This window comes from Emys orbicularis, chromosome 17 (genome assembly GCF_028017835.1).
Source record: "Emys orbicularis isolate rEmyOrb1 chromosome 17, rEmyOrb1.hap1, whole genome shotgun sequence".
Classification (NCBI taxonomy): Eukaryota; Metazoa; Chordata; order Testudines; family Emydidae; genus Emys; species Emys orbicularis.
In genome coordinates this window covers 12,266,522-12,280,015 of record NC_088699.1, presented here as the reverse complement: position 1 = coordinate 12,280,015, position 13,494 = coordinate 12,266,522, and the positions used below count along the sequence as shown (strand labels likewise).

The 13,494-nt window shown below is 42.6% G+C and overlaps 1 protein-coding gene across 1 annotated transcript in view; it reads left to right on the top strand.

Moving 5' to 3' along the window:
- Positions 1–13,128, top strand: part of PITPNM3 (PITPNM family member 3) — a 240,367-nt gene extending 227,239 nt beyond the window's left edge. The window contains exons 16-20 of the mRNA XM_065418512.1: positions 6,576–6,724; positions 9,653–9,802; positions 10,749–10,932; positions 11,899–12,027; positions 12,820–13,128. Of these exons, the coding sequence (XP_065274584.1) occupies positions 6,576–6,724; positions 9,653–9,802; positions 10,749–10,932; positions 11,899–12,027; positions 12,820–13,128 (921 nt within the window). The remainder of the gene's footprint in view (positions 1–6,575; positions 6,725–9,652; positions 9,803–10,748; positions 10,933–11,898; positions 12,028–12,819) is intronic.
- The last annotated feature ends 366 nt before the right edge of the window (positions 13,129–13,494 follow it).

The window sequence follows — 13,494 nt, the reverse complement described above, 5'->3', positions numbered from 1 at the left end:
CAGTGAGGCATATAGCAGTGCAGTGGACAAGCCGCTTGCCTGGGTGTCAGGAGACCAGGGTTCTGTACCCAGCTGAGCCACAGACTTTTTATGTGATTTTGAGTAAAGTAAAACAATTCGCCTCTCCGTGTCTCAGTTTTCTCATCTGTGACATGGAGATAGAGATGCTTATCCTGATACCTTTGCATAGAGTTTTGAGTTCTGCAGATGAAAAACATTATACTAGTGCTTGTTGTTATTTTATTACATAGGCACAGATTCATTGCAAACTGTAATGGTGAATCTTTTTGTGCTTCAGTAGAGTCATATTTAGATTTCATGATCAGTGCAGTTTTATTTAGTAACAAATGTCTGTAACCGAAAATAATGACAAGGTCCGACATTGCTACACTTATACCATCAGCTTGTATAAACAAAAATGTGTCCCCTCTAGATGTGTGGTTTAATACCATGAACATAGCCTTAAAAGAATGACTTGCAGTTGTTTCCTTAAATGAGTTATCAGCCTTCATTTACAATAGGTGATGGCATAACTATCACTGTTTTGTCAGAGGAAAATGGTGGTGGTGGTGGTAGCTGAATTATTGAAAAGCAACAGATAGCATCCCTAGCCCTGTCATTGCTGGCAGGGTCGTGACACAGCCGAGCTGAATGTAATCACAGGCTAGGAATGAAATAATGGGTTCTGAGCACAATCTACTGCTTGCACTCTAACCTCGGGCATCTTGCTTTTGAAACCATCTGCAGTTAAATAATCACTCTTAATAACTGGTCTACATAAAGGAAGCTTGCGTTGTGCTCTCACTGCTATTTAACACATCTCAGCTACCAGGAAATACATGCCCCTTCTTTGTTTCATGGAATGTAGACGTGGGGCAGATTTTTTTTTTTCCTTTACCTGATGCAGTACAATCCCTGGCACCACACGTGCTAAACTGGGGAAAGTGAGCTAAAGAAGCCAACCGGGACTAATTATCAGGCATAAGCCCTAATCAGTCTGTATTATGACTTCCTCATGGCACAGTGAGACTCTTACTTCAGTGCAAAAGAAGTCTTGCTTGGAGTTCCAGTACTCTGAAACAGCCATTATTTCATGTGACCTTGGATAGAGAATTGGCCACAGCAGCAGTTTTCAACGTGAGGGTCACAACCAGCTGTCCTACTGCCTTTCCTTTCTCAAATTGCGACATGGGAAGGTGGTGGGGATCCTGGTATGGAAAAGGCTAAGAACCTCTGTGCTTACAGGTACCTTGGTTCCCGTAGCCTGGCTGTGACAAATGTGTATAGAATGCTGGCAGTCACATAACTGTAGTGAAGTTGGGGGGCACTCACTGCATGTACCAGGACTATTTAATTTAGTCACTGTCACTCTCCCCTTTGGTAGCATTTCTGATGCACTTTTCCCTTGTAAATATTTGGATTCTCACCCTATATAATTCAAAAGCACCATTGGCCACCTTCTTGAAAACCTAGCAGACAGGCTAAGGCTTGCTTGGTGCCAGATATCCATATCAAAAGGTTGTCCCCTCAGAAATTAGGACCATTGCAGGGGTAGCAGGAGGAAGCCTGAATTTCTGCTGCCATTGTTGGACTGGTTCCTTGGTTGCATAGTGAACTTTGGTTAATATAGTGCTCGTTAAAGGTGAAATGTCTGGAGAGTAAACTATTAAAATGGGCCATTTAATTTCAAGAGGTGTGCAGATCCTGTAGTCCAACCCCCTCAATACAACAATCTTTATTGTCTGGGATGGTGGCAGATTGCAGGTACATTTCCAAAAGAAAATTGTGTGCGCACGCGCCAATGGCTTTTCAAAGCAGGTTTGTTCCCCATTCCACTGCATTTGGAAACGCAGCTTAGGGAACCTCGTTGCACCTCTGCCTTTAATGTAATAGCAAAGTCCCCCACAACTGAATTACTGTCAAAGGCAAAAATTGCATGGCTTTTCCTAATGCAGCCATAGAGAACTCTTGGTTGAGTGACATGGTGGAAGTTGACTAAATTTATTCTGGGAGTAACTCCATTGAAATCAATTAAGCTACAGCAGGGGATGAATTTGCCTCCTTATGTTGACTCCAAACCCAGTAGAGTGCATATAACAGTATTTCTGTCATAAACAGTGCTTTGTTGTTCTGCTCTACAATTCCTAAGAATGTGCTGCTGCTATGATCTCATTGCAGAATTCAGCCTTTCCTGTGCCAATATAAATTTAATTATCAAAGTGGGGTGAGGTTACATTTAGTTAAGATCGTTGTTTCAATCTGGTGTCTTGGTTTGTAAGAACTCTGAAACAGCCCTATTACTTGAGATGACATAGGGGATAAGATCACAGATTTGCTCAAACTTTATTGCAGATGTTTATCATAGCCCTTTTATTAGATTTTCAACCACTCTTTATTCTGATCACATTTTATATATATATATATATATATATATATATATATATATATATATATATATATATATATATATATATATATATATATATATATATATATATATCTTTTGGTACAGTGATGAATAGGAAGGTGGGAGCGGGCATCAGTACTGGCATTATGAGAAGCACATTAGTTATGTTGCTCCAGAACTTGATTACTACTTATGCATAACATTCCTCAAATGTAGAATTAATTGATATTTTGAACCTATCTGGTTATGAGTGAACAATGCAGTCTCATAGTATATTTGCTTTGTATTAAAAGGCTTCAGTTATGCATTCAAGAAGACTACACCTCCCGCCCGCTCATGAAGTAACCCCCCTCCACATCATTTTTTATTTATATTACAGTAGCGTCTAGAGCCCCAAGTAAGACAGGGGCCCCATTGTGCTAGGTACAATTGTACAAACAGAGAGAGTGAGTCCATGTCCCAAGGATCTTAAAAGTCTAAATAGGCAAGACGGTGACGGGGTGGGAGGGAAAAGGAAGCAGAGAAGTGAAGTGACTTGCCCAGCACTACATAGCAAGTCAGTTAGAGCCAGGAATGGAATGCAGGTCTCCTGAGTCCCATCCATTGGACCACCCTGCCTTTCGAGCGGTTGAAGGACTAGATTGTGGCATTTGCACTCACACGCATGTTTCCAGGTGGGGGATGTGCGCCGCCCAGGTGGCATTTTGCCTGCTCAGTGCTGAGGCAGGCAGGTAGCATTTTCAGGAGCAGCAAATAATCTATGCTTTAAAATGATGCGGCATGTGTTCCGTTAGTGCCACTGGCTGTGCTGGGAGGGTGAGACGCTGGCTCCGGCCCCTTTCATGTGTGGAATGCCTGAGGTCCCCTTGCTTGTGCTTCGAGAACTGAATCACTGGCACGCTGTCTGCTCTCTGTGCCATCTACTCCCCCTCCCTGGTGCACTTTTGCAGCAGCAGTTAGTCTGGCCTAAGTGTTTGATCTGCCCCTGCTTCCTGCACCGAACTCAGGAGTTGGGGTTGTTCTGCTAGCAATGCAAGAGAACAAAGCACACTGTGTCCGCAGAGGATACAAGAAGGTCACTTGAAATCCATACTGATTTTGATTATAGAGGCACGAGAAGTAGCTGTGGGAGGACGACAACTCTTAAATTAGCTGGATCCTGTGCTGATTTGAGCACTCCATAAGCATCACTTTATGCATGATTTGGGAGTCGGATGTAGTTAGCTTCACTTTAGGTTGCTCTCATCAGTAAGCAAAAAATTCTGTTTGAGCTATGATTGCTTTCAGCCTCTTGTGTAAAAATACACTAAAGGAGTCAGTGTTGGATGCTAGTAAGGGGAGGCGTCCCAGTTAGAGCACAGAACTGGGAGACCAAGATTCTAAACTTGGCGCAGTGCCATGCCACCTTGGGGGCAAGTCATGTGACTGCTCCGTGCCTCAGTTTCCCCATCTGTAAAATGGGGATGAATAGTTACTGACCTCACCCTGGTGTTGAGATGCTTGAAAAGGGCAAGAATTTCTTTGTTCCTGTCAGGCACAGTGCTGTAGCTTACATGTATATTCCATTTTCCAAGGGAATTCTTCAAAAGAGTCCATTTAGGATTTCTACAGACTGCTCATTTGTATTCCCATCGACTTTCTGTCATCTCAGTAACAGTGAACACATTTGGCTTCTAACAGGTACAAGCATGAAACTAACTAGATTGAAAACGTATCCCAGTTTATTCCTCTTTCAGACTGCAGACCCACTACTGCCATTTAAATGTATGTCTCTGGTATAACACAAAATACAGTGGTGGGAGAAGGACATAAAAAGACTAACTTGGAGAGACATTACTTATTAAGCTATAAAGATGTGTACGGAAACAAACTCATGCAGGGATGATGAGTGAGGGAGAAGGTAGTGCAGTTAAACCAAATGCTGTTCTGATCACAGTCAGATGCTTAATTTGGATGTTTCAAAGGCATTTTACATGCTTTATTAATATTTTATTTGTTTCCAGTGTCTCTTTCATTATGCATTTTTCTGCATGCTCGGTGTTCTATGGGGAGGTGCACTGTAACATAAATAGTTTCAGACTGGCCACACAACATATAACTCTATTTTTGGGTAATGTTGGAGTTTGCCCTTCTGTTAAATGTAACCCCAAATCCCATTATTTTCTCCTGCAAGGGAGACTCCAGGATTTCAGCCATGAAATGCCTTGATTCGACATGCAATCCTATTAAGGTCAATTTAACCCCAGTTCCGAGGAAGATAAGTGGAGTTCCATGTCTGTTCTGTCGAAGCTGGGGGTTCCTAGAGTGCCCATCCCCATGGTATCCAACGCTCTAATTCAGCAGAGCTCTTTTAAGCACATGTTCAAGTGCTTTGCTGAATCAGGGCCTAAGCATTTAATTTATGCCACCATAGCATCTAAGCCCTGTGTTGCATGTTCAAATGAAAACTTTAGAAACAGAGTCCCCAGCTGTTCCATGTGAAAGCTGGGCCAGATTCTCAGCCAGTGTAAATCAGCCTCTTGACTTTGGCAGAGCTGTGCCAACTTACACCAGTGTTTATTATTTTACGGATTTTTTCCCCCCCGTAAGGGCTTTAATGAGCCTGGGGCTTTGTCCTTTGACAACACTTCCCACCCCCACATTGTTGTGTGTGCCTGTGGTCTGCCTTGCTGCTGCATTCATGCCTCAGAAAGGGCTGCATTTCAGCAATGGGGAAAGCAAAGCTTGCGTTAGGATGTAATAAAATTCTGTCGTTAGTAAAGGTCCTTAGTCTCTCGTGCCTTTAATGGTGCAAAAGAAGTGTTTGTCATTCCGACTCCCCTGAAGAATTCATTTGGGCTGTGGAATTTTCACTCATGCAAGTGTAGTTAACGTTCTAATTCGGGGGGGCTGTCAAATCTCACAATGAAAAAGTACAACTCTGCACTTGTACATCACGCCTTTCATTTAAGGATCTCAAAGCACTTTGCAAAGGAGGGCAAGCATCGTTCTCTCCATGTTATATGGGGAAACTGAGGCACGGTGAATAGACATAGCAATCAGTAGCATTTTATGTTCCTACCATAAAGTCCTTGCTGTGGAATGGATATGATTGAGGAGACTTGTTTGAGAGTGCGAACCAAAGAGTTTGTGTGTTTGCTTTTTCTGTGAAATTGCTTTTTACTTTGACACCACAGAAGATTTTTTTCCCCATCTTTATAAAAGAAAAAGGGAAGAACTGAATGGTTGAATAAAATAAAGTTCAAGCTGTAATTCACTAAAGAAAATACATCTCTTCTTTCTTTATAGATCCACTACTCCTTTGAAAATTGTCCATAGAGAAATGATTCTTCTCACTTTATTGTTATCAAAACTTTCTCATGTTTTCCCCATTCCTTCCTTGTGCTAAGGGGGTACTTGAAAGATTCAGATACAGAATCCACTTAGGGTACAAAATGAACAGTGTGAGCAATAGAAAGTTTCAGGACTTAGAAACATCCTGCTGTGTGTCTATATGAGAACTATGACTTCACACTGAAGTCTAAAAGCAGCTGGAGGGGGGCAGGGGGAGGGAGGGGGGGGAAATGCATTGGTAGATTTTGGTAACACTTCTGTTGTAAGCTTTCAAAAGGGTTTTAGCATTTAATTGTATTCAAACCTCATTGCCACAAGGCGTCATTCAGGCCAAGAGAACTGGACATTTCTAGGGATAACAGGAATATGCGAAGTTAGGGGCTCGATTCTGCAAGATGCTGAGCACTCTGGTCCCAATCCTGCACAGCACTTAAGCACACTCAGTGTAGAAGTAATCCCTGGTGACTTGAATAGGGGCAATTGTGTGCTTAAGTGCTGTGCAAGATGGAGTCCATAGTACTCAGTATGTTGCAAGATTGAGCCCAGTAATTTAAAAAAAGTGGTAAATAATAGATCTTCATGCTTCAGGACATAAAACACCCTCTAACTATAGAGGGGTTATGAGAAAACTGTCCAGTGGGCAGATTATCCCACAACCATTTACTGTGGGGGTTCTTGCACCTTTCTCTGAGGTATTTGGTACTGGCCCTTGTCAGAGACAGGATAGTAAACTACTTAGATCACTGGTCTGAGCCAGTCTGGCATGTGCTATGAGTCTGATGGGTGTTGTAGTCTAACACATGTAATAGATTTTTGTTTGTTTGTACTTTTACAGGTTGATATCCTTATTATGACAGAACCCTCTTCGGGGAGGTGGGTGTATTTCGACACAGAGATCACCAATAGCAGTGGCAGAATATCCTACAACGTACCCAAACAGAAGAGGCTTAGAGTTGGCGTGTATCCCATCAAAATGGTGGTTAGGTAATATTTTCAGATTTCAATGTTCGATAATTAAGGTGTGGGATTCCCTAGTACAAAGAGAGTTATGCCATTAAAAAGCAAACAAACAAAAAACCCAACAGAAAACTGCATTTACCATGAGTGCCATTCTTCAAACGGAGCAAAAGCACTTTTTGTTTGTCCACAACAATGAGCAAAGTTATTGCTCTGGAGATGTTTATTCCACCATCATGGGCTCAATATGTAGACAAAGAGCCCATGCTTTTAGACAACGTGGGCCAAATGATGACCCTTGTCTGGATGGAGAGAGCATTGAGAGTTCGGTCACGTATCTGTTCCAGCTGTGGAAATGAGTACTGCTGTGTGGATAGACAGAGGGGATGGGGGCAAATATCAGTTAAAGGGGTTCACTGTGGGGCTATGATCAGGATATCTGCACTGGGAGGTGGGACCTCTTGGCAAACCCCCACTGAACAGATGTTTTAACTTTTGTACTCCGAGGTGGCAGTTCTGAAGATGAGCAAGGCAGTCAGCTAGCCTGGCTCTGAGTGAGGACGGAAGCAGAGGGAAGGGGGTTACTTACATTGCAAGCGCCTTGGGGCAGGGATAGCTGCCTTGCTGTGTTTTGTACAGCATGTAGAACAGTGGGGTTCATGACTGGGGCTCCTACGTGCTACTGCAGTACAAATAATAACTGGCAACAAACTACACATGTGATCCTTAGCTACCATCTGAAAACATGTTTTAATTAATGCACATAAGGGGAATGATGCTCTTTTAGAGGGACAAGTCTCCTGTTAATTTTGCTTTCTAGACCAAAGGCAGACTTGGTTAATTGCTAAGATTAATATACTAAGCTGTAGGAGTAAAACTAGTCAAAGTGCTTTATGATACTTCAAAGCCCTCACTTGCAGGAAAGCCTCCCCTGGGCTTCGTAATGGTCATTCACATCACGTGAGCCATCACTGCAGATTTGAATAAGATACTGGAGACAGGATGGTTTTGTGGCCGGTGTAGTTCTGCCACAGACTTCCTGTGCAAACTCGGGCAAGTCACTTCATCTCTTTGTGTCCATTTCCCAGTGCTTCCTTTCCCCAACCCTTTGTGTGCTTTGCCTATTTTTATTTTAAGCATTTTGGGGGCAGTGAGAGTCTCTTCATATGTCTGTACAATGCCCAGCCCAATGGGGCCCTGATCACGGTTGCAATGTATAGACATTGCAGTAATACAAATAATAACAGCCAGTGGGACTCCACTAACTAGTGTTTAGTCTTGCAAATGCAGGGGATCAGTGCCGTCTGAAGGCCCTAGCAAAGGTGTAGCTTGGGTAATCCAAAGCCTGCTTGTGGGTGGGGTTGGGGTAAAGGATGATCTGCATTCCTCAGGGTGGTGACCAGTTTCTCCTCTTGAAATGAATAGTGAAGGTATTGCCATGTTCCAAGTCTGCAGTTCAGTTCATCTGTTGATGTCAGGCTGACTGAAGGAATCACTTTAATTCTGTACTCAGTGTCAGGCTTATTTTAAATTGAAAAACACAGCCTTAAAGCAACAAGTCAGTGAAGTGAAATCAATTGACTCTCTCCTAGCTCTCAAGAGTTTCATGAAAAGCCCTCTGCTGAGTCAAGCATAAAGAGGAAAAATGTGTGAAATAAAATTAATCTGTCTAAGTGTGTGGATGGGGGCAGATGTGCTTCTAAAGCTTTTTATGTTTAGTAAGAAAACTGCTAAATGCTTTGACATAAAGTTTTAATTTAATACTCCACTTTAGAGTTAAACTTCAGGCCCACTTGGGAAATAACTTGCAGATTCCACTAAACATCTCCTCTAAAATAAAAATGGAACTAAAGGTGTCCTCGCAGCTAATCAAATGGAAGATCAGCTTTCCAATTCCACATATATATTTTCTTAATTAGTAATAATTCCATTGGAGAATAGCAGGCAATCAATTTGAGAAGATAGGGCTGCTTAAAAACAAATTAAGGTCTATTTTGGGAAGTCTGCAGTTTAAAACATTGCAACTGACTCAGGAGCCAATCTCCTGCTTCCCTGGGTCTTAGATTGCAGGTTTAATGTGCTTCATGCTAGAATGGAAGCAGTTGTTTCCTCCTTACCCTTAAATGATCATGCCTGGACCTGACGTGATGCAGGCACATTTCCAAGCAGAAATCCACCCTGCAAGATGTTGCCAGTAACACCAGATATAATTTCCCCTATAGCTGTAACGTTCACTGTGACAAAGGGGGCAGGGCTTGGGTCAGAGCTGCAGAGCAACATGATTCATATGGCAGGAAAAGGTGAGGGAGTTGTGGAATCTCTGCACCTCCCTTTTGCAGGTGTGCTAAGAGCTGTGCTCCAGTGAAAGAATACTCAATGAGTAGAAGCTTGCAGATGCCAGAGCTCCGGAAGTAGGCACCTAGTGTTCGAATTCCTCCCCTTTTGTGAATTTGTTAGACTCTTCTGGGCCAGCATTTTCAGCACAATAAACAGGGACAGAGGGATGGTCAATTCCTGTCCATTGCTGTTACATAGTGAGGTTGACTTTTTGCAAACATGCACAGTCAGAGAAGTACACATCGCTTTTTTCCATATAATTGTGGATGCCTGGTATTTTTAGGCTGCTTTAAAAAACCCAGGGCTAATTTTTATTTCTCAGTTGCAAAAAAGGACAAACCCTCCAGGACTTTATTGTATTGTCAGTGATTTTTGTTGTTGTCTTGAAATGCTTTAATTGGATTTATGCAAATCTCACTGTTTTAGCCCAGTGGACTTGGAAAATTAGCTTCTTAAAGGGTCCCAACATCTTTACTTTCTGGTTTAAAGTGGAAACCGGATAGTTGAGTCCCGTTTGGCTTGTGGAGCCTTGAATGCCTTGTCCCAGACAGACCTCATTTCTGGATTTCATTGTAATTCACAGAGTTTGAGTTCTGATGCTTTGCTTTTCTTCTCCAGGGGCGACCAGAGCAATGCACTGAGTTACTTGACTGTGCTTCCCCCGGGAATGGAGTGTGTGGTGTTTAGCATTGATGGCTCCTTTGCAGCGAGTGTCTCAATCATGGGTAGTGACCCCAAAGTCCGAGCTGGGGCAGTCGACGTTGTCCGGTAAGGGACACGTACACAGTGGTGTTTTTGGAGTCCCTGCCTCATCCCTTCTTAACAAAGGGGATCAAACTGGAAGCGAGAAATAATAGATTGTTCACAAATGTTATGGATTTTAAGGCCCATAATTCTTTGCAGATACATTTTTGTATCATTCAGACATCCAGCTATACCTGATTCGCACAGATATTTACACATTTTATAGATGTTTAATTTCATGATTTCCACACTAAATTGCACCAAAGTTAAAAGGCTGCCTCTGGGAAACATGGCCTAAAAGTGTATGGAGTCAATGGATAATTTTTCCATTTATTACTCTGATTATCAAAAAGGCTGGTGAGATATTGAAGGATTTTATGCTATAATGAATTTTAATCCCGAGGCATGCTGTACCTTCCGGATGTAAAGCACTATGAGAATCAGTTTTAAGAACCACCTAATTCCTTCACTTAAGAAGTCAGTTAATGCTGCACTGGTGAAAGAATTGGGGTCTATCATTTTAAACTCAGTGCCCCTTGAACCCTCCTGAAAATGGAGTGATGAGCATCTCAGTTTCCCAGGCTGTGATTCTGCTCTTGTTGAAGTCAAAGGCAAAATTTCCATCCATTTCAAGGACAGCAGGACTGAATCCACAGGGTGCAGAATATTTAAGATAAAATACATTTGGAAATATCCCTGGTGTTTTATACAATAGTATTTGCACAAGTCTGTCTTATTGCTCTTCCCCATTTCTCTTGAGGCATACAAATTATTGCATGTACACACCAGGATGTTAGCTATTAAAATCAGAAGCCTGACCCCATCCCAGCTAGCCTTTTACCTATTGAGAGAATAGGCCTGGCTTTTCTTACATTGTCCCCATGTTCAGCAAAGATGTTCATTAAGATTAAAATGGATGGTGACTTCTCCCCCACTTTCCACTCTCCCATGCTGCTTTTGCTTCTAACAGCCACTGGCAGGATCTGGGATACCTGATCATCTATATCACTGGCCGTCCTGATATGCAAAAGCAGAGAGTGGTCTCCTGGTTATCTCAGCACAACTTTCCTCAAGGGATGATTTTCTTCTCGGATGGGCTTGTTCATGACCCACTACGACAAAAGACGATTTTCCTCCGGAATCTAATGCAAGAGGTAATAGAGGCTCTTGTGTACGTATTGAAATCGAATGATCAGTTGCTGGAAAATCAGATCTCTATTGTCATTGTCAAAGGGGAGGGTCTCTTCCCCTTGGAAGGAAAAGACCATTGTCCATTACAAGGTATTTTGCTGTATCTTGGTTTCCTTCCTAGCATTCAGGTGCAAAGAAGGCTGCTCTGCCTTCTGAGGGTCTTGGATCAAGGCTAATCATTTTGATGATGCATATAAATAAATCTAGTAGCTATGAACAGTACAAGGTCAAATGTGTGTAGCCAAGCTATTGTCCTGATTTAAGAGAATCCAGTCAACATGTCTGATCATGGCTGCACCCTTCCATTTGCTAACAGTATTGAAATTCCATTCCTTGTGCTGTGAGCACATAAAATCCCCCAAAGCAAGGTTGGAGATCTTTAAGGATCATAGTTGCTACAGGAAATGATGCTGGTTTCTCAGTGGGGAGCAGATATGGGTACAGACTAGGGTTATGTTGCTTTTGAGAACCTGGTCAGTCATGTTTATGGTTTGGATTCACATCCAATGGGGAAAATGTGGCTCATTTTCACTCCTATAAATTGTGGATATTTAGCACCTCTGAAGATCAAAATTCCCAAGTATCCCCTGCTCCTATGGACCTTTCAAATGGAAACATTTTTATTGCAATTCTTGTTCAGCATCTAGAAATAAAGGGAGAGATATTCTAAAAGGCCTGTGGGAGTTAAGCACCCAACGCCTGTTGGTTTTCAAACTAATCCCAGCAATTACTTAAAAATGCAGTCATCTTGCCACTTTTACTGGCAAGATGTCTGATGTTTCTTTTTAACAAGGGCAAGTTTATAAATTTGGGTCAGTAACATCAGTTTATCTGGAGCTTCATCACAAAGAAAATGCCTGCTGTAAGATTTGTGGGTCAGTCATTCAGAGCGTGTGCAATTAAAACAATATTTGCCTTGGTTCTTTCAGTGCTACATCAAAATTTGTGCTGCATATGGCTCAATGAAGGATATTTCCGTGTACAATGTTTTGGGTCTGTCGCCTTCCCAGATCTACATAGTTGGACGTCCGACAAAGAAATACCAGACTCAATGTCAGGTATGTAACTCTTGCTAAAGAGTCAGTGTCTTTTGGGACATGCACAGGAGATGAAGAGTGAACATAAATCTTGTGTGTGGCCAGGACAGCATAAGTCTTAAAGAGGGCATTTTCATGCAGGAATGAACAGCAAAAGGCTTTTAGCATCTAAGGAGTGCAGGTTGCTTGACAGCTGCATGTAGAATGTATGGAGCAAGTTAAGATGCACAGCTATAATGTCTTAAGTATTAGCATCTTCTGCCAGAGTGGTCCAAAATTAGTCATCCATGTGTTTTGATCAGGAGTATAGTTACTCTAAAGGAGGGGAGGGGACTTAGCTCTAATTTTCCACCTCTCTAGAGCTTTCTTTTTATCCTTGCTCTGATTCTCATGCAACTCTGCTGCTGAACTCATGGGGAAAGAATGTTACCCATTTGGGCCCTTCTTGTGCGTTAGTATGAAAGGACAGATCCCAGAGAGGAGCAGGATCCCGCCCTCATTACAGTAGAGCTCTACAACCAAAGTATGAGGAGATAAATGCGAGTGGTAGAAAAGCCATTTTGTTCCCTCCATCTCGGAGAGTCTGGCCTCTCATGGCCATGACTTAACTAGTTACCCTGAAGTTGGAAACATCGCTCCAGAAAGGAGGCTGTGCCTAGTCAATACGCAATACCTGTGCGTTAGCGGGCATGAGAGCAGCGCATGCTGAATGCTTCACCACCACCCAAGAGCAGTGTTTGCTGGGGGGTCTGTCAGATTGCTCAGGTGGATCATTAATGCAGAATGTTTTTCTCTTTCCCTCCTCCGCTCCAGTTCCTCAGTGAAGGTTACGCGGCGCACTTAGCCTTGCTGGAGTTCAGTCTCCATTCACGGCCCAAGAAGAACAACTCCCGGATGATCTTGAGGAAAGGAAGCTTTGGCCTGCACTCCCAGCCCGAGTTTCTGCGGAAACGGACTCACCTTCGCAGGACTATGTCTGTGCAGCAGCCTGACCCACCTTCGTCAAACCCCAAACCAGAGCGTGCCCAGAGCCAGCCTGAATCAGACAAAGATCACGACAGGCACCTGCCCCCCATAGCCTGGGTTCGAGGTGGGGTCCATAAATTTGAGTCTGCGCCTTAGGAAGCATTGAGGTGTAAGTCTTGGGTGCCGGCCAATCAACCTGTAGGCATGAGGTGGGACACATAACCAGAGGCTTCCTTGCTCTGGAATCTGCCTTCTTAAACCAAGTAGGGAACTTTGTTTGTTCCTCTTAACATACCTATTATAAAACTTTAAATCCAGATCTAAAACTAATCGCAAGTGCTTAACATCAAAACTGCAAAATATGTCTTATTATTTTTTTTTACAAGACACATTATAAAATGTGCAATAAGAGAAAAGCTGTAACAGGCTGATTTTACTCAAGGGAATGTGCTAAAAGGAGTGACATCAGCTAATTAGTAGCACCTTAAAAAAAGCATAAGCAGGTAAAATGAGTGAAAGAGA